Source organism: Mirounga leonina, unplaced genomic scaffold (assembly GCF_011800145.1).
Source record: "Mirounga leonina isolate KUSES-001 unplaced genomic scaffold, KU_Mleo_1.0 Mir_170, whole genome shotgun sequence".
Classification (NCBI taxonomy): Eukaryota; Metazoa; Chordata; class Mammalia; order Carnivora; family Phocidae; genus Mirounga; species Mirounga leonina.
In genome coordinates, this window is record NW_023270433.1 from 19,243,772 (window position 1) to 19,263,544 (window position 19,773).

Here is a 19,773-nt window from a genome sequence, read left to right on the forward strand (position 1 = left end):
GAGGGCTTTCCTGATGTTTTTTCTGGAAACTATAAAGGTGACCCCAAAGCTAGGGAGGGTCTCCAAAGCCAGCTTCTGTCCCACTGTCATTGAAAGCCACCAGGGGCACAGAGGCAGAAAATGAAAGATCTCTGATCTTGGAATTTTTATTCTCAGCCCCATGTCTCCTTTGCTGCATGGCCTCAGGTAAGTACCCCCTTCCCCCAGTCTCTGGATCTCAGTTTCCCAAGGATAACACCCAGTCCCAATTACAGCCGGACGCAGAAATATGGCCTCACATACCTCAGGTCCAGGAGGCCCAGGAAACCCAAGGGATCCCTTGTCTCCAACTTTGCCCTGGGGAAGAGAAGAGATGGCAGGGGAGGCAGGGGTAAGTGAGGGCCCACCTTCCACCATCCTTTGTATTAGCCCCCTGGCTGTGGATGGCTGAAAAAACTCAGGAGCATATGCATGAGATCTCCCTAGATAACCAGGAGCTACTGTTCAAACCCCGCCTCCTATATTTACAGCCATGGGATCCTTGGGCAAGACACTTCATCTTGTAGAAGCTCAGTTTCTCCATCTGTAAGATGGGAGGGATAATAATACGCTAGCCCTTGGGGTGGTCGGCAGCCTTCAAAGAAGTATGGTATGGCAAGGACCCGATACATAATCACACTCAAGAAATACACGTTATTAATGCTACTGCTGTTTTCAAGGCTTTGGGAGCCCCAGATTCTGATTCTCCCCAGAACTCTGACAGTGACCGATCCCCGTCTCTGACACTGGGTGAGTTCCTGCCCCTCTGGGCCTCAGTGCCCTCCTCTGTAAAACGGGTGAATCTCATTCCTGTCCAGCTCTGCTCGGCAACCAGGGCGGCTGCAGGAGGAAGTGCGATCCAGGATGTGACCGTGTCCCTGGCCACATTTCATGACTGGAGAGTGTGAGGTTTGGGGGTGTCCGAGCCAAAGGTACTTACCAGAGGCCCCGGCTTCCCCCGTGCACCTGGGAACCCTGGCAATCCCTGGCTCCCCTGGAAAAGACCAAGAGCAGGCTGGGGTTAGTAAGGAACAGAAATGGCCAGGTGAACAGCTGCTCAGTCACCCTTGCCCACCTGCAGCTAGAGAACATCCACCTTTGGGGAAGATGAGCTCCCCCCTCACTTTCCCTGCCTGCAAGCTCCAGTGGGGCAGCCCTGTGGGCGGGGCTCAGGGATGCAAAGGTGACACAGCAGGCCCTGTCCTCAGCAAGTCGTCCTGGAACCTGGGACCCTGGGGGGCTCGAAGCGAGCACTGCAGTGCCCTTTGCGCCTGAGGAACTCTAGAGACGGGGGCCCAGCCGGGGAAGCAGCCAGGCCTGCGTGGCTTGCACTCCGGAGACACCGAGGCTGGGTCAGGACAGGCCAGCCAGGAGGGAGGGAAGAGGAAGAGGGAGAGCGGGCCCACATCTGGACCTTGTCGACTGGCTGGGCGAGGTCCAGATGTGGCCACATGGTGCCGGACACCGGCAAAGAGGAGCCGGCCTCGGCAAGCTGCCTCGGTTCATCCACCAGTCAGTAAGGCCGGTTACTCACTCACTTACTCAAACATGTCCTAAATGTTCACTGTTCTGTGCAGGACTCTGAGCTGAGCTCTGCCAGGGCAGTCTGGGGCAATATCCTTAGGGAGCTGGCTGTCTGGCACAGGGCTGAGCCCAAGTCACCCTCAACCAGGTGCAGCCACAGATGACGGGCGGACAGGCTGCTCAGGGCATGCGAGAGGGAAGAGGCCACTGTCCAAGCAGGTGGAGGAAATGGCATCTGAGCAGGGTTCTGAAGAATGGGGCCGTGCAGAGGCTGAGGGCACGGTGTGCCTGGCAAGGCAGCAGTGTGTGGGGCAGAGGGCACTTCGGTGGAGTTCGGGGCTGTAAGGGCGAGGGGCAGGAATGGGTCCAAGGGGCTCGCTCACTGGGACCCTGGGTGCTGGGGCGAGTAGGGAGCCAAGGATGGTTTGCGAGCACAGAGCAGAGCTTTGCGGCAGTGAGGAAGACAGACTGGGAGAGAAGGGGCGGGGGGCCTGACAATAAGTCAGGAGGCTGTTGTCAAGGCCAGGGAAGAGATGGTGATGGGGGCCTGAGGCTGGAGAAGATAGGGTTATGTGAAAGGAAGCCATCTTGCAGGGGGGTCCTGGCCCATGAGGGAGCCTGAGAAGGAAGCTGGGACCAGAGAAGGGGGGGGGTAGAATCCGCTGCAATTACCTTGTCTCCTTGGAATCCAGTATCTCCTGACACACCTGGAACCCCTTGTTCACCCTAAATGCACACCAGCAAAGAACGTTACAATGGAGATCACGGTGGGTTCTGGAAGCCTCCCCACTTCCAGACCCACCAGCAAGGTACAGCTTGGCTGAGGCTGTTTCCAGAGTGGATCTGACCAGCAGCAGCCTTGTGAGAGTAAAGGGCAGGCCCTCCGGGGAAGCTTGGCTGGGGAAGGCAGGCCCTGGGGGGCAAGGAGCCAGCCTCGCTGCATACCAGCCCGGGGCTGCTCAGGTGGCTGAAAACACCACTAACAAAGCCAAACTGCCTGGCCTTTCCTGAACAACTGACACTTGGCAGATCAAAGGGACTGCTTCTTGATCCTTCCACGTCTTCATCATCAGCTGCATGTCACACAGGGGCAGGTACTGTACAGTGCCTCCCCGTCCCCCCCACCCCATCACGGAGGGTTCTGAGGGTTCTGAGCGTTCGCATCTGTTGCTTGGCATTTTTCACCACCGGGCTGGGAGCGGTCACTCTTCCTCCTGTGGGAGTCTCTATGCCAGCCATCAGCGTGGGGCCACTTCTAATTAGCTGCCTGTAATCAGCTATAGCATGAGAAACCAGCTAGCCTGGCTGGCTAAGACTATGTGTAAACAGCGAGTAAACGGGTCTCGAGTTAGTTCTGAGTGTTTCCTTCCTAGGGTGACATGGATTCCAGTCTTCAGGGGTCTCTTCTGGTCCCTCCCTATTTTCAGCCACATCCTGGTAAACAAGCTATCGGAGAACCACACGGGAAGACGGTTCTTCTTACAGCCGGAGTCCCATCATGCAGCCCTCATCATCTCCAGCTTGCCATGTTGGATGTTCCCAACGGCACCCCAGCCCCAGCACTCCAAAAACACTCACAGCCCTGGGAGCAATAGGAAGGATGGGGAGGAAACTGGGAAGAATGGAGACTCTTAGAGAGCCCACATCATGCAGCTAAGGCCATGAGCCCGCAAAAAAAAAAAAAAAAAAAAACAACTTTGGTAAAACAAAAGCCAAAATTAAAATAGATAAATAAATAAATAGCTTTAAAAAAAAAAACTTACTTTGGTTTTTCCAATCTGGAAAACCCTGTATAATATTCCAGAGGTTTGGGAGCCAAGAAAGTTTTGGGTTTTTTTTTTTTTTCGGGGTGTGTGTGTGTGTGTGTGTGTGTGTGTGTTTAATGTCTAAAGGAGGAACAGAGGGAATTAAAAAAAAAAAAGTTTAAAAAGACACCTAAGAAATCAGGACAATGGATTTGGGCTGGAGCAGGAGTGTCGGTTCCAGAAGGCTCCTCCATGCAGGAAGACGGAGCCAAGTGGTTGTAAGTGGGACCGCGGCCAGGCCGGGTCATGGAAAATCTGGGATTCGAGGCAGGATGGCCAGGGAACATGAAGGGATGGCTCCGTCACCCCAGGGAAGGGCCGGAGGGTGGGGGCCCTCTCAGCAATGTTAAGACCCCTCCCCAGCCAAAAGGGCAGAAAAGAAAGTCCTTTTTCTTTTCTTCCTTTTTTCAACCCCAAAGACTTATTTGATTTTCTTGAAAACTATGGGCAGGAAAACAATTTCCTCCACTTCTTTCTTTTTTTTTTTTTTTTCCAGAGCTTTCACATCTCGAAATGAGCCAGGCACCAGCAGTCAGCAAGCCAGCCGAGTTCCATGTAACACACGTTTATTTCCATGTTCCTGAAGGGCCAGTGAGCGGGAGGCCAGCTCTGCAGAGGGGCCTATAAAAAGCTTAATTCAATGCCTACACCCCCCGCACCCCCTCTTCCTTTCTCCCTTGTCCATGACTTCAACATTTCCAGAGCGCTGATGTCTCAAACCCCAGAGCAAACAGGTAGCTGTGGGGGAGACTCAAGGGGAGGGCCACAGAGGAGGGGGCTTAGAAGTCAGCGGGGCAGGGCCAGAGGTGGAGCGAGGGAGCCCCAGGGGGGGCTGCAGCTGGAGGCCCAGTGGCAGGGGGGGCGGGAACAGTGAGGAGGCAGTAGAGGTGGAAACAGATGGAGAAAGCACGGCACCCCTGGCTACCCATTGCAGCCCCCCACCTCCCCTTTTCTAAGAGCCCGAGGGCTGAGTTTCCTTTGATGCATCCATCTCTTTGAACTCTTTGGGCTGCCTCCCCAGCCGGGAAATGGAGGCACTGGAGGAGGTGACCTCCCAGGGCCTCATCAGCTCTGCCCTTCTGCCCTAGCTCTGCTTCGTGGTTGAGGTCCCTGGAGGCCCGAGCCCTCCCACACCCCCTTTGGGGTGCCTGGTTCGGGTGAGAGGCTAAGAGGGGAGGGCAGGAAGATAGCTACAGGACAGGGCCCAGGGAGTGCCGCCCCAGCCCTTCACGTCTCCGTCCCTCAGATACCGCGTGACGGGGCCAGGTGCTGCCCTGCCGAGCCCCGGGGTCCCACCGACCCCTGTCCAACTGTGGGCTGGCACAGGGTGGGTTCAGCAGCAGGACTGTGGGGAGGACACGTGGCGTGGGCGGCCTCCCCATGGCAACTGGGAGGAAAGCGGGTCAGGGGCTCAGAGGCCTGTTCCCGCTTTTCTGTTGCACAGTCAGACCACGTGTTCTCTGGGGGTGGGTTCCCAGTTCTTACTGCGGTGGCTTATGTGGATTCATTTCCTCCTGTGGCTGGGAGAGGTCTCCAGCCCCACACCATACCTGCCCGCCACGGGGCCTGTCATCTCAGCAACGCGCCCCCCTCCAGGCCTCCCCCCCCGGCTTCGGCCTCCGAGTCTAGACGCTGGCCTCAGCTTTGCTCTCCGAATTCAGAGACCTGCCTTGCCTTACCCCCCACCTTTGCCTCAACAGCCCCCCATGCTCATCTTCCAAGGTCTGCACGCCCCAGACCTCCTGCCTGAGCTCCACCTCGGTTACAAGGAAGAAGCCGGGGAACACAGATTTAGGGGGGCCAGAGGGGAGGCAGGAGGCGTGCAGGGGTGGTGGACCTGGAGAGAAAGCAGCAGCGTTGAGGCGGGGGTGAGGGGGTTGGTTCGCATGCAGATAAAACACAATGCAACAAGGGAGTATTCAGATCACCTTATCACCTTTCAGTCCGGGCTCCCCCATGTTCCCCATCAGTCCCTGCAAGACAAAGGCCAGATCCTGCTGTGAGGGGGGGTCTCAAAGCCACAGAAGGCAAGTGCCCCGCCTGACACCCACTGGCTTGCCGTGCCCACCCGGGGCTTGATGCCCCACCCAGCGATCAGTTTTCTCACCCGTGAAAGGGGGCAATGACCCCCAGCTCGGCGGGCCATGATGTGGACTAAAGGAGCACGAGAAGGGACAGCTGACTCCTGAGCCATGGCACTCCGAACAAATCCAGGGGAGAAGGCTGCTCATGGGGACAGATGGGTTCCACGAGCATTGCCTCCTGCACGTTGGCCACATGGGGTCGTCCCTGGAATGAGGTCCTAGCAGTTCTGGCCCATCTTTTTCCTGCATGCCCATCCCACCCAGGGACATACGAAGTTCACTGGTTTGCCACTATAGTTTCTGTGCCCCTGGTGATGCCCTCCCCCCCCAACCCATTGGCCTTTCAGTGCCCTGACGTCTGGAACCACATGAGACTCATGCTCAGCTCAAGGACTGCTGTCCAAGAGACATTTCAGCCATAACTGACATACAGAAGCTGACTGGCTCTCAGGCCCGGGAAGAACTGAGCTGCTGAGCTGCTGAGCTGCCAGCTCCCATCCCAGCACCCCTCCCCTCCCCCCACACTGTGTCCAGGCACACTTCCCTCTGGGCTGCCATGGGTCAAGGTGGGGGGTGGTGGCTGGAAGGGACGAGACCCGGATTCAGGGATGGCTCTTGTTTACCTTCACGCCCTTGGGTCCTGGATAGCCAATCAGACCCAGTGCTCCCATGTCGCCCTGGCAAGAGAAAGAGAAGAGAACATCATGAGGGGTGGCTCCCAGGAGTCTGGCCTGGGAGGGATGATCCCCAACGTCTCCTAGCCTGGGCTTCTGAAGACACAACCCCACTGGCTCTGTCAGACCACCTGGTCTCATCTCTCCTCTGCTGCTTGCTTATCATGTGATTTGGGGTGGCTAACCTCTCCGTGCCTCAGTTTCCCCATCTAAAACGGGGATCAGTACTACGAGCCTCCTAGAGTTGTTTCAGGGAGAGCTGACTTACGCGTACAAAGTAGTGGGCACGGTCTGGAGGCATCTGGGGTTGTCCCAGCCGAAGGGGCTCTACCAGCATCTAGTGGGTGAAGGCCCCACAACACACAACGATCTGGCTCAAAATGCCCATAGTGCTGAGGTGAGGAGCCTGGTTGAGAATGAGGCGGTGGCTGGATCCTCTCTGCACAAGCCCACCCTCCTCCCCTCACGGGTCCTCAGCTCCAGCCCGTCCCTACCACTACTGCCTCCAGTCGCAGCCATAACGGTAAGCCCACGCCCAGAAATAGGGAGCCCCTGAAAATGCTCTCTTCTCCCCCCTTTCCATCTGCTGTGACTCGTCAGAGTGTCTGGCTGCTGTGTGTGCTCAAACAATGTGCTTGACCTCTCTGGGCCTCAGTTTCCCCCTTCCCTGCGTCAGGCTCTGTGGGGGTCCCTGGCAAGTGCGCGGATGCACAGGAGGAAGGCTAGGTGCCCCAGGCTTCCTGTGGGAACTGCCCCGAGAGGTCTCCATCGCATTCCTGCCCGACTTCCGCAGAAGGGCCGACGGGCCCGAGGAGAGAGACAGAGAGAAGGTGCGAGTTCACAGATGGTGGCGTGGTCTGCTGAGACACTGTCGGGTCCCACCCCACCCCCCCGGCCCCTGCAATGGCTCAGATCAGCTGACACAGAGGCCGGCCACCGTCCGGCCACGGCCCTGCCAGGGACGGGCTGTGGGACCTTGAGAAAAACCCTTGCCCTGTGGACCTCAGGATCCCCACCTGATTAGGTCAAACCAAACCTTCTAGCTGAACCTCTGCCAAGAAATGGTGCTTTCAACTCCATCAAGTTATCTTCTCCTGAAGGAAGTAAGGTCAGAACAGGTGCCGAGACTAACACAAACAGCACTGTCTGCCAGGCATGGAGCTCAGCACCTTACCTGCCTCGACCCGAGGACTCCTCACAACAGCCCTTGGAGATTCACCCTCCTACCATCCCCATTTTACAGACGGGGAAACTGAGGCTCCATAGGGCTAGGACTGGATGGAGCTGGGATTCACACCAGGCAGTCCGTCTCCAGAGCTTCCAGGCAATTCTGAAGTCGTCTTGGAAGAGGAGGGAGAGAGGGGAGTGAAAAGGCCAGGATCACTGGCCAGGAGAGGCTGGGGTCCGAGGAAAAGCCAGCCCTTCATAGAAGTGTACCTCCCTAGGCCTTGCTGGTTGCTGCTTCTCTCCCTCTCTTTTCCTGGATGAAGGGAGCCAGGGGTGGCCTGCCCAGAGTTCCCCATGATCCACAAATAAACAGACGAGGCTCTCCTGGCACAGTTGGCTCCAGCTGGGGCCCAGGCTGTGGGCAGGGGATCAGTTAGCAGCTCTGGGAACACAGGCTCCTTCTTCCCGCTGCAGGCCTGAGGGTGGCTTGTGTGGGGACTGAATTCAATACGGGCCTGACTGACACCTGGGGCCCTGGGGAGCCACAGCAACACCACGCTCGCCGCCCCTGCAGGCCCTTCCAAGAAGGCCTGTGTGTGGTGGGGGGCAGGGACTTGCATGGGTATCCAACGCCAAGGGGAAAGGAATCCGTGGAAAAGGGACTCTGGCTGCAGGGCACATGGGGAGAAGGTGGCGGCTTGCTTAGGGCAGGCCTTTTCCTTGTTGGCAGGGCCGCAATGCTGGGCTCTGAAAGCACTCGGGGGAGGAACAGAGAAAATTCCAGGCCGCTTTCCCCCCAGTACAGCCCGCAGAGCCCCAGTCAGCTCTGCACTAGACACCCTTGTGGGCAGCCTGACCGAGCGACACACAGCATGTCATGTCCTCACAAGAAAGAACAATGAGTAATGCCCTGAATTTGGATCCTGTTCCCACTTTTTTTTTTTTAAGATTTTTTATTTATTTATTCATGAGAGAGAGAGAGAGAGAGGCAGAGGGAGAAGCAGGCTCCCCGCTGAGCAGGGAGCCTGATGCGGGACTCGATCCCAGGAGTCTGGGATCATGACCTGAACCGAAGGCAGACGCTTAACCATCTGAGCCACCCAGGCGCCCCCTGTTCCCACTTTTGCCTAAGCTCCCAGACACCACTCTACACATCTTGCCTTTTGTCTTGATGACTCTCACCAAAACACAACCAACCACGTCTGCAACCATTTCCAGAACTCCTACTGTGTGCCAGACACCACGTGCGAGACTTCAAGGTCCCGTCAACCACCGTTAACGGGAGCTTACGCTGGGCTCTGGCTGGAACGTGCTGCTCGGGCCCTCGCCAGCTGTTCACCGTAACCCCATGAGGCCCATCTTACAGAGGAGAAATCGAGGCTTAGAGAGAGGTGAAGTCACTCACCCAAGACTAAGCAACCAACAGGGGACATGGGCAGGACCAGAATCCAGGTCTGGCTGGCTGGCAGGGCCTCCCACCACCCCTCACACACATCTTCCCTTCCTGCCCCGCCGTTCCTCTGCAGCTGTGGCATCCTTGGCCACGGGTTCCCAGACCCAGAATGCTCTACCCTGTGCTCACGTTGTTCACACGCACTCATCCTTCCGCCAAAGCGCCAACATCCCTTCCCCGACCCCACAGGCCAGGCCAGGCCCCTGCGGTCAGGTCTCACAGCCCTTGCCATGCTGGCGACCATTTAATATGGCGGAGGTGCTCGCTCAGAGTGGCTTAACAACTGGGTGAAAAAGAAACCTAATCACGCTCTCATTTACAAGCCCTCCAGGAAGAAATCTCGCCTCGGTGTTCCTAGAACTGCCTTTGAAGGCAATGAGGCCTCTTTCCAGAAACTCTGATAGGGATCAGTGGCTTGGGGACAGGGACGTGGGGGCTATGGCCGGTCCTGGCTCCTGTGTGGTTTTAATAAGCACCATCTCTCACACAGAACAGCCCCTGGGGCAGTCCACACTCACATATCTGCTGTCTCCATTCTTCTGTCTCCAGAAGTCACACAGAGCTGAGTGCGGGATGCAGTGGTAAAGTCCGTGACCTACGGACACAGGCCCAGGTCCAGCTTTTTGCTGTGTGACCCGGAGCAGGTGTTTCAGCCTCTCTGTGCCTCGGTTCCCCTAAGTGTACCATGGGTAATCCCACTTCCTACCCTCAGAGGCTTGCCATGATCATTAAATACTTCACACAAGGCCTGGCACACAAGGGCTTGGTTTAAGTGTCAGCTAGTGAGGCTCCTGATCTTGCTTCATCGCAAGGAAACAAAGCCAGATGATCATTTACTGACAGAATATGGGGGACTCGTCCACTATACCCCACATGCTGGGCTTTGGCCAGACCACATATTCTTTGGGTCTCATTAGACCCATGGAAGAGCCAAAATTCCCTCTCTGTCACTCAAAATAAAAAAGACAGAAATCTTCTTTGTTGGGCAGATTCTGGAATCAGGCACTCTTTTCTTGAGGGCCAGCCAAAGGGTTTCAGTTACTCAAACGGGGCTGTCCCAAGGGAGTCCCCCCTCGGAGGCTGCAGGGGGGCCGCCAGCAGCTTATTGGGATCCGGGTCACACAGACCCGGGTTGCAAGTCCTAGCTGGTGACCTCAGGCCCCAGCCTCCCTATCGGGGTGACTGGGCTGAGGCCGCCCCCCTTCAACTATCTCAAGGCTTCCCCAGCCTAGTGCACACCAAGCATACACAAAATAGAAAGACGTTCCATAAATGTTAGTCTGTCTCCTCATGTTCTTCCTCCCGCCTGCAAGGACCTGGGGGTAGGGGGGGCGGTGACAGGGGAAGTTTCAGCTTCAGTCTGCATGCAAATCGCTTCAGCTGACTAGACAGAAGGCATTGAATAAACCTGAATCTCCACTAAAATAATCATCCATATGTGGAATTCCCATTTGCTCAGCTAAAAACCCACATCCTCTGGAAAACCAGAGGTGACTCATAATCCCTCTTCCCCTTTAACTCCTGGTTAGAAAATTCCTTTCCTCTCCAACTCTCTGGGGAGGCCACTATTCTCCCTACCCGCCCTGCCCCCAACCTGGGGCACAGAAGCTGCTGTTTCCAAAAATCAGGGCAGGAGGGGGTCCTTGGGTGAGAGAAGGCACTCGTTCGGGGAGTGCTGGTGATTTGGCAGGGTCTGGTCTGTGCTTGTGACTACCCCCCCCACCACCACCATAGGAGGAAGGGAACATCCCCGTGACAGCAGAGGGAATTTTAAAACGGGAAGTGAGGCTGAAAGTGGCAGAGAAAGACACAGAGCAAGAGGGAACCCTGAGGAGGCATAGATCAGCGATTTGGAAAGGGACATCCTGAGGGGGTGCACAGTCTGAGGAACGCAGGAACACCCCAGCTCAGGCCCTTCAGAAGCGGGCAGCGGGAGGCGGGTCCTGGACTAAGAGTTGGAGGACATGCCTTTCGGTCCTGCCTCCATCTTCTCCTGCCTTATGGGTGATCTTGCCCAGGGGCCTCAGTTTTCCCATCTGCCAAATGGGATTCTCTTAAGAGCTCCTTTGACTAGGGCTGCCAGATTGAGCAAATGAAAATATAGTCTGCCCAGCTACATTCAAATGTCAGATAAACACCGAATGATATTTTAGTATAAATGTGTTCTGAATATTGCATCTGAAATTCAAATTTTACTGGGCATGCTGTATTTTATCTGGCAACCCTCATTGAGGAAAGCAAAGGGGAGCATAGGTGGGAAAGAGCTTTGTAAAGAGTCAGGAGGGCCAAGGGCATTGTCTGAGTCTCCAGAGCCTGCATTCATTCGGCCAAATGATATTCTTGTTCCTCTCAGGACCCAACCTAGTGGACACCAGGACAATGACAAAGAGAAACACATGCCAACGATGAAAGCCAGAATATGTAAACATCTCTGCAGGAGAGCTTTGGGAACTGAGAGCATTTAGCCTGAAGAAGGAGCCTTGGTAAGGACAGAAAGTTACCATCTTTTCATCTCAAACAGTCTCTCCCAGGGGCAGGGGAATGACTGGGGCTCAGGATGCAGCAACACCACACATAGCAAGAGTTCTGTAGAATGGCCTGGGCTCCCCCAGGAAAGAGTGTCCAACACCAGGCTGTTCAAGTTGGAGTGTAATCACTGTGTGACCAGGATGTTCCAGAAGGCATCCCTGTGAGCTTAGAGGAGGCAGGACTACAAGACTTTGGGGGTCCTCATAAACTGGGGTTCTCTACCTCTCGTTGCAGATATTCCTTTTCCAAAGCATCTAGGCAGTGCCTTGTGCCAAAGAAGATGCCCAGCAAAGTCCTGCTGAATGGACATCGGGGATAACAAATGCATGACTCATAGGTGGACATTTCACTGCCCCAAGCCAAGGAGATGTCACTCATTGATCCCAGCCCGTGTCTCCCACTAAGTTCCAATGTGACTTTGAAATCTTTCTCTACACAGCAATCCAGAGGGCTGCTACCATGCATAACATACATGTGTGTGGGTGAACTAACAATAACTATTATTATTATGACGAGCACTTCTTGAGTCCTTACTATGTGCGAAGCACTTTTTATGTACTAGTTTCTTTAAATCTTCACAACAAAAGTCTAAGTTAGGTACTACTATTATCCCCATTTTATAGATGAGGAAAATGAGACACAGGGAGGTTAAGAAATTTGCTCAGGGCGCCTGGGTGGCTCAGTTGGTTAAGCGACTGCCTTCGGCTCAGGTCATGATCCTAGAGTCCCGGGATCGAGTCCCGCATCGGGCTCCCTGCTCGGCAGGGAGTCTGCTTCTCCCTCTGACCCTCCTCCCTCTCATGCTCTCTGTCTCTCATTCTCTCTGTCTCAAATAAATAAATAAAATCTTTAAAAAAAAAAAAAAAGAAAGAAATTTGCTCAGCATCTGAATTCAACCAGTGGTAGAGCTAGGATCCGAACCCAGGTGGTCTGGTTGCAGGGACTGCCGCCTTAGCCACAGGACTGCACTGGACTGTGGGCATCTGTGGTGGTCAGACTCTTTACAAAGCTCTTGTGGGCACAAGGATCCCATCTTATGAAGGGGTTCCCTGGGGCCACAGCTGAAGAGCACAGAACCAGGAGGCGAGCCCAGGGTGCAGACTCTCTGCCCCTACCCTGCCCAGGTTCTGCACTCACCCGTTGCCACTGGGAACCTCTGGGCCCTCTTGCCAGGACTGGCCACCCCTAAACAATGGGGACCCTGAACTCCCCTGGGGCCTTCTCCGGCCCCCCCCTCTGAACAGAATTTCGTGGCATAGTCGCTGGGGTAACCAAAGCCGGCAGCCCATTAGTCAAACTAGGGAATAGCCTACTTATGTCCCTCCATGGCCCCCCAGACTCAAGCCCCATGAGGAATGACCAGAGGACAGAGCAAAGGGGCATGAGACCCTGGGGAAAGCTCCTAGAGTCATTTCCCAGGCCTGAACCTCTCAACGGCTCTTGTGGCCAGACCCAAGGTCAAGGTCCCACTCTGAGGGCCCAGCAGGAGGCCCTGGTTTTGGCTCATGGAACCACTCCACAAGGTCTACCCCAATCTGGATGGAGTCAGAGGTCAGCCTGCCTCCCACCTCCCTGTGCACAGGCCTCTTTCAGTCCCAGGCATGTCAGGAGGTGATAGCAATGATTAATATAATGATATTTTCCTCTCAGGGCACACTTACTAAATGCTAGACCCTGGGCCAAGGCCTCAGTTAATCCTCACAACCACCCCCAGAGTACTCTATCATCATCCCCATCTTACAGATGAGAACTAAGGCTCAGAGAGGGTAAGCAACTTCACCCAGGTCACACAGTCATGATGGGGCAGATCTAGGACTTGAACTCAGGGGGTCTGGCTCCAGAGTCAGTGCTGTGAAGGAAAGGATGAGGAAGACAGCCTGACATGACCTCAGCAACTCGGCCAGCCACTTCACCTGTGGATGGGCATGCTATCACCTACCTAGACCTCCCTGCAGTACGATGGGCAGGCAGCAGGTGTGAAAGCACATCCACACTCTCATGCTCCAAGCACCTGCCTTCATTTAACTAATGAAGAAAGAGGCTCAGAGAAGGTGGGTGATCCACCTGAGGACACACAGCAGGGCTTTCCTCCCTCTGCGCCCTGGCCAGACTGATATGTCCTGCTCCCCCAGCTCCTCCTGGGGTTTGATGAGAGAGGGACCTTTCCAGCAGGACTCGTCGCTTGCTCCCCACACCCCACCACCCAGGCATCTGTGTACTTACAATGAGGCCGGGGACTCCTCGGGGCCCTGGCAGGCCCAATTCTCCCTGCAGATAGGAAGAGAGCAAAGCGGTTACTTGCCCTGTCTCCCTCCTGGGCCACTCCCTCCACGCTATCCCCCTGTGGGCACCTGGTGGGATCCTCTGGAGCTGACCATTCCTTGTGCCTGATTAGTGACTCTCGGAGCCTGGCCTGAAGTTTGGACAAGACCCTTCCCCCTTCTGCCCTCAGCTTTCCACATCTGTAAAACAGGGAGACTGGATTTCCAGACCCAGTATTTTCCACTTGTAAGTGTGAAAGAAGAGGGGGAATCCTGATCCTGACAATAAAGATGGGCCCGGTGTCTGGCCCAGATCTCATTTCACCTTCACTTCATAGATGGTAACACTGGGGCTCGAGAGTTATGTGATGTGCCCTAGGTCAAGTGCAAGGAAATAACACAGTGGCTCAGCTCGAAGCTGAGAGCCACCGGGCCAGCCTCTCTCCCTCTCCCAGCCAGGAGGTGCTGGGGCCCTGAGAGAAGCCTGCCTTCACGAAGTAGGCGGTCAAGTCTCTGCCTCCCAGATGCTGGAGAGGGCTCTCGCCTGGGAGTCAGGGGATGTGGCTGTGTATGTCATGGGCAACTTTCCATCTCCTCGTCTCTAAAAATGGACCATCCATTGCTTGCACCAGAAAAGACAGGTAGAGGGGTCTGGATCAAGTTCAAGATGCAAGGCATGAATAAAAATGGGGGCTTCTAGAAATGCTGGTTATCAGTGGGAATTGCCAGCACCCTCCAGGTGTTTGTCTTGCTTCGGGTGGGCCCAGACAGGAGGCTATCACTACAGCCACCGAGAAGAAGCGGAGGGGAGACGCCGCCTTGGCTTTAAAATGAGGGAGGCGAGGCCCAGGGAAGGGAAGTGACTTGTCCAAGGTCACTCAACAACTGCGTGGCCAAGCCGGGGCCATTCATCAGGCCCTCTTTCTGCTCCCCCAGGATCTGAGGATAAAGACACTGCTGCCCCTCCCCAAGGCGGCTTCGGAGATGACATCACATATTATAATGCCTGACCCGATAACTGATATACCGAAGGAGAGGCTCCAATTTCTCACCTCCATGCCTTCGCTGATGACCTTTCCTCCACATGGAATGTCCCCTCACCTCTCTCCTCAACCCAATCCAACATCACCTTCCGCAGGAGTCTCCCTGCTCCTCTATCCCTCCTCCACAGCACCCGGGGCCCTTGACCCCACACATCTCACTCTGCCTGGTGCGATGGACCAGACAGACAGCCGTGAGCTCCTCCAGGGCAGGCAATGTGCCCGCTGTGACCTACTGTTTACAATCGCCCTATCCAGGGACACCTGTTGTGAGCCGACCGCCTTCCCACCCCCTCTCACTTCATTCTTACACCAGCCCCCTGGGGCTGGCATTCCGACCCCCAGATTTACAGAGAGGGAAACTGAGATTCCGAGAGGGGAACCGATGTGTCCAAGTGATGCAGCAGGACTCAAACCCCAGTGCACCCGGCTCTGAGACCAGGGCTTAAGCCCCCATGGTTGCTGGGGTGAGCCCAAGCGGGGTCAGGCTCAGGGAGCATTTGTGGAATTGAAATCCCTACACCGTCAGGGGCTGATCGTGGAGCCAGCAGTCACCTCTACAGAGAGCACAGCTGGCCACAGCTGCTTCGGTGGGAAGGCCCAAAGAGAGATGTGGGAACATGGCAGGTGTTCCAAAGAGCTTTGGACTTAGTCTGCTCCCCTGGGGCAGAGAACAAGCTTCCTCTCCCGCCTGAGCCTGAGCCTGGAACAGGAAGGGAAAGGCGGGCTCAGCACCTCAGGGCAGGCTGACCTGGCTCCTCGATGACAGGCCTCCGATTATTTACAAACTCTATAAACATGCCTATGTTGAAGATTTCTTTAGAACTCAGCTCTGCTCTCCACACAGGGCCTGCAAACCATCAGCTCCCCCAGGGCACTGCTGCCTCGTAAACATTGTTGATGCTTTTGTAAGACAGCAGTAGCCCTGGCTTCCCCGGTGGGGAGCGACCCAGAACCTTCCTGAGTCCTTGGGGAGGCGGCACGGTCTGGGGCTTTAGAACCAGGGGCTCAGTGGGCTGCGGGGGTGCTTTCCTGGGGGGTACAGGATACCCACCGTGGATAGGAGCTTGGGGTTCAGAGGTGGCAGGGGTAGGATTTGACCCAACTTGTCTGACCCCAAAGCTTGGATTCCTCAAACCTGTTGTGTCTTGCTCTGGAATCTCTTTCCTGTTCCCCAAGACTTGAAATACTTACAGGGTTCCCATCCAGTCCAGGAGGACCTCTTTCCCCAAAGTCTCCAGGAAACCCCTGAAGGCACAAGAGAGAAGAAACATCTGCAGATTAGTGTTTATACCTGTGGGGCGGCTTCCATCCAAACCCCCGGGGGCATACAAGGACATGTCCATGCAGTCTCACTCTTTGGTTCTGGGATCTGGGCAGGCGGTGGGGTCCCCAGTCACGCGATGCCCTCAACAAACACCAAGACCCGGACCAAGGAGGCAGGACGGACAAGAACTGAGGTCAAGAATCAGAGGCTAGGCTTGAACCAGTAGCTGACTTGCCAAGCGTTCTAAGGACATCCCTTTCCCCAGTGGGCCTCAGTTTCCTGACTAGTTGAAGTAGGGAAGGCTTCTGCAGCATTTTCCAGCTCAGACCTTCTGCGGCTGTGACATGCTCTTCAAAAGCTGCCCTATGCAATCACGATCCCCATTTTTACAGACAAAGACAGCAAGACTCTGGAAGGGTAAATGTCAATGTTATGCAAGGTCACACGGTGGGTGACTATCAGCCCCACTGCCAGAAGTAAATTTCGGCAGCCCAGAGAGGGGCCAGGCCACCCAGCCCAGGCAGCTTTGGCCCTCTCATCCCATCCCTGACCCCAACTCCATACTCTCTGGGGAGACAGGCAGCTAGAAAAACATGGCTCTGGGGACACCTCTGGGGACCAGGGTAGGGGTAGGGGGCAATTCCATTTCACTTCAAAGGGAAGAGAAAGTCCTCAAGCTTGGAATTTAGGGAAACCTGTTTTTCTCCCCTGCTTGAATTCAAATCATTGTTTTTCCAGGGAAATTTAATAAAAAACACAGCACATGTTTTTCTGACCAAATGGATGCCTGAGCCGTTCAGTAAAGATTCCTCACAGAGGACAATTTGTGTCTGGTTTCTAACACAGCTGGGGGAATCCAGGGAATAGATTAACCCTAAGGACAAACCCCAAACCACTGAAAACGTCTCTCCTGACTCAGCAAAGAGACCTTGAAATGTGTGTGCATCCAGGCTTTTGTCCTTGCCCTGTTCAGCTGTCTTATTCTCCTCAGATCCCTCCTCTGTCAGGGAACCCTCTTGGACCAGAAGGGCAGGGGTTGGCCTTCATCCTTGAGGAGGTGTGGCTTCGTTCAGACACCCAAAGGAGGACGTGAGGACAGAAAAATGAGATTCGGATCAAGCCAGTCACTTTGCAGGCAAAACTTCATTTGCCTTTGACATCTACCCTTAAAGGAAAGGTTATCAGTCCCATTTAACTGATGGGGAAACTGAGGTTCGGAGAGGCAATGTCACTTGGCTAAGGCAAAGAAAAGCAAGTCTGTGGTAACAGCTGAGCCTACGTCCCCACCTCTCTAAACTCCATCAAGTTTGTATGAGCTGCACACGGGCAGATCATGGCACATAGAAGCTGCTAGAATGTGTATTCAGCTGGTTTCAGAGAATGGCAAGGGTGTGTGTGTGTGTCTGCAGGCCCATCTCCAAGTCAAGTCTTTGTGGGGGTACATCTGATCCTATCTAAGATTCCTCTCCCACGTACTTTGGGTTCCCCTGGCAAATTTCAGCCTCCCCCCAACCCGACCCTTCTTTGACAAGCTGTAACGGAGATCCATCTCCCCTCTTGGGACTGGAGACATCAGCTGGGTGGGCTGTGGTGAGGGGAGACTTCTGAAGGCATTACGTTTCTGCCTTCACCTTTGGAGGCTGGGGTTAGGGGCCTGGCAGGAGAGGAGGACCATCTATCAGGGGACAAGGCCAGTGCCATCCAGCCAGGCACCTGGCCAACTCCACATGGCCCATGAAGGGCAGAACTCAGGAAGTCTGTGCTCTGCTCGCCAAGTCCAGTGTCTGGAGACTAGCTCTGGCTGTATGACCTCGGGCAGGCCCTCACTTGACCCACTGTCCTGCTCAGGCTGGGGTGCGGGGTGTATTCTCTAAGAACACTTGTCCCAACCCTTAGATGAGGCCTAGAAGAGGCCTAGAGCCTCTTCCTCTACACACAGGAATGCCACCCAGCCTAGGGCAAGACGAAGCCCTTGATACCATCCCCCAGGCACACATCCTGGCTACAACGCCCACTATATTCACACCCATCGTTCTGCACTCAGAGGCCACTTCAGGCTGGCTCAAGGACTCCCCTCAGACCCAGCCGCCAGGCCAGCCTCCCCCATGAAGGTTTGGAAGCAGTGCAATCCCATGCCAGTCCTGGCTCCATCACCTTGGGCCTCTCCAAGCCTCAGTTTGCTCTGCTGCACAATGGGGCATACAAACAGGATGAGCTAAGGTGTCCCTTGCCGGCCACAGGAACGTGAAGGCACATCTCTGGGGTATAAGCAAGGGAGAGACCATCAGAAAGGTCGAAATCCCAAAGGAAGGCATTTCTGCAGACAAAAAGGGTCCAAAGCTAGCCAGTGGCTGATAACAGCAGGGTAAGAACAAAGACAGTAAGAGCAAACTCCAGCAGCCCAATAAGATGAGTAATTAAGAGCATAATGATTGGGGGATAAAAGATAGGAGCTTTAAAAGTGCTGGAACAAATCTGCAATTGGAATAATCTCTAAGATAGAAAGACCCTAGCTGTTCTTGACAAGCTACACCTCATTGCACCAATGGGGAGACTGAGGCCCAGAGCATGCACAAAGGCCCATCACCCACCAGCCTGTGTCACCCCTCTGCCGCTGGAGACATATCTAATTTCCAGCACTTGACCCGGGGCCCCGATGCTTGGCCCTTTTGAATCTCAGAGAGGCGGTCGCCAAGCTATATGTGGGGCCCCACTTTCCTCCCACTCTGCTTCCCTCTGGCCATATCTCCTCGTGCATGGAGTGCAGTCCCAGCCGGGTCAGCAGCGGGACCTTCCTTCGCAGGCCTGAGCTCCCGGCTGCAGCAGGCTGGCCCAAGGCCCAAGGAATGAGCTCGGCACCCTGCCGGGGCCCCAGCCACGTGGTGTTACCACTTCCCCAGGTCGGGGCCCCCGGGGAACTGGACGCCTTGTACTTTGAGCAGAACAAGGCCCAGGAGGAGACAGAATCAGGCTCCAGGAAGGGACTCCAAATTCTATCTTAGCTACAGCAATGCAGAGGAATAGCTGTGAAGAGAGGGCGGTCCTTGTCACCACATCCACAGCAGGATGCCAAGGTCTGAGGAGGCCGCTGAGGGCCACCTCAGCCACTCCCCTGCCTCCAGGCAATGTCTACCCCATCCATCTGCTCCAGAAGGTGGGCTGGAGAGGCAGGGGAGGCACGAAGCCTCCGGGATCAGAAGTCCCACTAATGCCTCGAAGGCTCAGCTCCCTGACCTACGAAATGGTCTGTCTTGCCAACTCCCCTAGCAGAGCTGGGCTGAAGAGGTGGGATGTTGTAATGCAGCCCCGGCACGCTCTACTGAGCCAGGGAACGCTAGCTCTGGTTTGCATCAACAGTGGGAATACAGAATAACCTCTCGGAAGAGCCTCCAGAAGGATCTCAGGGCCCTCTTTATAGTGTTGAGATTCTCCACAGTCAGGATATTCCTGGGCCAGCTTAACCTGCATCCCTCCTGCTGCACTTGCAGCCTGCCGTAGTCCTTTCTAGAACACGTGCGCACTCCAAGTGGGCTGACATGGAAAGACCCCTTGAGGTCACAATGCTGAGCATGTTTTCACCCTGCCCTTTTGGAATCCACTAAGGAGCCCATCTAAGAAGAGTCACCTCAGGGAACAAGTAGGAGATAGGTAGGTCAAGTTCTCCCCAGGATCCCAGGGTCACCAATAGCCCCGGGCAGCTCTAGCTCAAGTATGGGACACTGGGGACCAACCCCGACCCCCAGCATCACCACTGCGAAAAACTCTCATCCATCTTGGTCTCAGTTTCCCCACCTGGAAACACGAGACCTCTGTCACTTTGCTCCCTGCTCCCCACAGTCTGAGAATTGGAAAGGATTCCGAAACCAAATGCACCATAGCAGCAGCTCTTCCCACCCCCCCATGGGCGTGTGGCCTTGGGCAAGTCCCAGTTGTCCCTGAGCCACACACTGA

The 19,773-nt window shown here is 55.2% G+C and overlaps 1 protein-coding gene across 1 annotated transcript in view; it reads right to left on the reverse strand.

Annotated features, from left to right (window-relative positions):
- The window catches only part of COL27A1 (collagen type XXVII alpha 1 chain), a 129,093-nt gene that overhangs the window by 62,991 nt on the left and 46,329 nt on the right, over positions 1-19,773 (reverse strand). The window contains exons 13-19 of the mRNA XM_035016598.1: positions 15,750-15,803; positions 13,478-13,522; positions 6,055-6,108; positions 5,276-5,320; positions 2,215-2,268; positions 959-1,012; positions 283-336 (exon numbers count right to left, since the gene is read on the reverse strand). Coding sequence (XP_034872489.1) covers positions 283-336; positions 959-1,012; positions 2,215-2,268; positions 5,276-5,320; positions 6,055-6,108; positions 13,478-13,522; positions 15,750-15,803 — 360 coding nt within the window. The remainder of the gene's footprint in view (positions 1-282; positions 337-958; positions 1,013-2,214; positions 2,269-5,275; positions 5,321-6,054; positions 6,109-13,477; positions 13,523-15,749; positions 15,804-19,773) is intronic.